The following is a 2,924-nucleotide window of genomic DNA, read 5'->3' on the forward strand; positions in this document are numbered from 1 at the left end:
GGAGGAGGAGGAGGAGGAGGAGGAGGAGGAGGAGGAGGAGGAGGAGGAGGAGGAGGAGGAGGAGGAGGAGGAGGAGAGGAGGAGGAGGAGGAGGAGGAGGAGGAGGAGGAGGAGGAGGAGGAGGAGGAGGAGGAGGAGGAGGAGGAGGAGGAGGAGGAGGAGGAGGAGGAGGAGGAGGAGGAGGAGGAGGAGGAGGAGGAGGAGGAGGAGCAGGACCGGCGACGCCCGCTCGCACCCAGCCCGCGGCGGCAGAAAGATCGAGAAGCGGCTCCGCCCGTTGCCGGGCGCGGGGAGGGCTGGAACGTGACCTTGTTTGGGCGTTGCTAGGAGACGAGGCTGGCACGCACGCGCGCGACCCTCTCCTCACCCCACCCCCCCAACGGGCCGGCGCGGCGCGAGGGGCGGAGCCGCGGCCGGTGGCGGGGCTGGGCGAGCACCGTTAGCGGGGCTGGCGCGCGGCGTCGGCCCGGCCGCCGTCAGGCCTCGCCGCTGCCCGGGGGACGGACACTCCCCGGCGGCTGACAGCCGCGGAGGCGGGACGACGGGGGACCGTCAGCCAGGTGAGTGGCGCGGGGGTCATGCCCTGGGGACAGTCGGGGCGGGATGCTCCACTGCCGGAGCCGCTCGGCGGTACCGAGGGGCGGGCCCGGTGGGCGAGCCGGGGCGCGGCTGGCGGCTGCGGTCCCCGGGGGCGCTGCAGGTGCTCGGGGCGAGCGGTCGAGCCTGCGGCCCCGGGCTGCTCTCGTTTCCCACTCCCGGCAACAGGTGGTGCCGGAGGGCCGAGGGCGAGCCCGGCTCGGCGGCCCCGGGAGCGGCGGGCACCCTCGCCAATGAGGGCGCCGGGGGCGGGCGTGGCGTGGCCGCCCCGGCGCGCCGACCAATGGGATCGCGGGGCCTGGGTGGGGTGGGCGTGGCCACGGGCCGTGTCTGGGCTTCCCTGCGCCGCGGCGGCCGGCAGAGCTGCGCGGAGGTCTCGGCAGACACACGGTGGCCAATGGTTCCCCGTTGGGATCCCGACTCCAGCCCGGGAGGTGAGAGCGTCGGTCTCGGGGATCCCTGGGTGACACATGCCGGCTTAGATCTCCCGGGTCGGGTTGTCCTTTTCAGTGCTGTGCCGGGCAAAGGCCCTAGGGTGGATACGGTGACGGGCGCCAGATGCTGGGTGGCTGGGTTGTCTTCAGGGTGAGCTTCTGAGGTTCGGGGATCGTGGAGGATAGAGAAGAGTACACGTTACTGCCCACGCCACTCCAAGTAGAGGGACATCGGAGCCTTTGGGTGATCGTTATTCACGTTTGTTTTGGACTTCGTACATTTCCTATCTCATCTGGTGTGTTTACATACAGCAAGTTTTATTGAGCTCCTCGTGGCGCTTATTTTTAGAGAGAACCCGTTTTAATGTGTTCACAGGAATAACACGCTCGTTTCCTCCCCAGCAGTCTCGTAGCTCGATCACCCAGGAGGAGAAATTGTAAGCGGACCAAGAGGAACGCGTTCGGTTCAGTGTGGGACGCCATTCGCAGCTGGAAATGGGGAATGGACTGTCAGACCAGACTTCCATCCTGTCCAGCCTGCCCTCCTTTCAGTCTTTTCATATTGTTATTCTGGGTTTGGACTGCGCTGGGAAGACGACAGTTCTGTACAGGCTGCAGTTCAATGAGTTTGTAAACACCGTACCTACCAAAGGATTTAACACGGAGAAAATTAAGGTAACCTTGGGCAATTCCAAGACAGTCACTTTTCACTTCTGGGACGTAGGTGGTCAAGAGAAGTTAAGGCCACTGTGGAAGTCATATACCCGATGCACAGATGGCATCGTGTTCGTGGTGGACTCTGTTGATGTGGAGCGAATGGAAGAAGCCAAAACGGAACTTCATAAAATAACTAGGATATCAGAAAATCAGGGGGTCCCAGTGCTTATAGTTGCTAACAAGCAAGACCTGAGGAACTCACTGTCTCTCTCAGAAATTGAGAAATTGTTAGCAATGGGGGAACTGAGCTCGTCGACCCCTTGGCACCTGCAGCCCACCTGTGCAATCATAGGAGACGGACTAAAGGAAGGACTTGAGAAACTACACGATATGATAATTAAGAGAAGAAAAATGTTGCGGCAACAGAAAAAGAAGAGATGAGTGGCCGTGCCCTTCGTGTGGGTGTGGAATGGTTTCCTAGGGCTGGTTCTGACGAGTTGAAGAGTGTACAGCCTGGTTTGCCTGTCTGCCCTCGCGGATGCTATTAAAGCTTTGTTTGGTTGAACAGTCAGATACCCAACTTTGTTGCCTTGGGGAAGATGAGTAAATGCAATGCTTCTTAAAGTGGTCTCTTCTCCCTGACCCACAGATCTTTTGGTACTGCCATTTTGGAAAGTCAAAAAAGGCTGGTAATTGGCCAGAAAACAATTTTGTGGAAATATTTGACCTGAAGTTAGTGAAATAAAACTTTGACGAGTGTGTGCCTAGTGGTTTGTGTATCTTTTGGGGGAAGCCTTTGCCAAGAAACTGCAAAAAAGGCTTTGTAAACACAAAATGCGAATGAATGGAAATTTAGTGTAGATTATTGTGTACACACAGGGAAATTGAATACACTGGGATAAGAAGAGGGATTTTCTTTTGAAGTTTTGGCTAGATAATTTTTTTAGCGTTTTTCTGGAATCAATTTTAATGCTATCTCTTTAATTCATGACAATGTTGAATTGAGTTAGTCTATAGTTAATAAAAAATATTTGGGGTATATTCCAGTGCATGACAAGCATGTTAGGGTGTGTAGTCTTTAGAAATAACTGTGAATCTGTCTACACAGATCTAAAACAACAGCTTTTGGGCCTTAGAGCTATTGTACAAATAGTTCATTGCTAGAACTGTCACGTGAACCTACAAACGACTGTCGTCTAGTATAGTAAATATGAGCATGTTGACTAAATGCATATG

At 55.9% G+C, this 2,924-nt stretch overlaps 1 protein-coding gene across 4 annotated transcripts; it reads left to right on the top strand.

The window, feature by feature from the left end:
• The first annotated feature begins 426 nt into the window (after positions 1 to 426).
• Positions 427 to 2,449, top strand: Arl4a (ADP ribosylation factor like GTPase 4A). Of its 4 annotated transcripts, none has more exons than XM_038336642.2 (2): positions 427 to 560; positions 1,434 to 2,449. In XM_038336642.2, the coding sequence occupies exon 2, from the start codon at positions 1,527 to 1,529 to the stop codon at positions 2,127 to 2,129; it is 603 nt and encodes a 200-aa protein (XP_038192570.1). In that variant the 5' UTR covers positions 427 to 560; positions 1,434 to 1,526; the 3' UTR covers positions 2,130 to 2,449. The 4 variants fall into 4 exon arrangements, with proteins under 4 accessions (XP_038192570.1, XP_038192571.1, XP_038192568.1 ...); XM_038336643.2 differs by having other exon boundaries at positions 1,437 to 2,449; XM_038336640.2 differs by lacking the exon at positions 427 to 560 and adding an exon at positions 905 to 1,031.
• Positions 2,450 to 2,924: the final 475 nt, after the last annotated feature.

Source organism: Arvicola amphibius, chromosome 7, assembly GCF_903992535.2.
Source record: "Arvicola amphibius chromosome 7, mArvAmp1.2, whole genome shotgun sequence".
NCBI lineage: Eukaryota > Metazoa > Chordata > Mammalia > Rodentia > Cricetidae > Arvicola > Arvicola amphibius.

What these genes read in the sequence shown, in the direction of transcription:
- Arl4a (XM_038336642.2), top strand. Translation starts at nt 1,527, where the DNA reads ATGGGGAATGGACTGTCAGACCAGACTTCCATCCTGTCCAGCCTGCCC.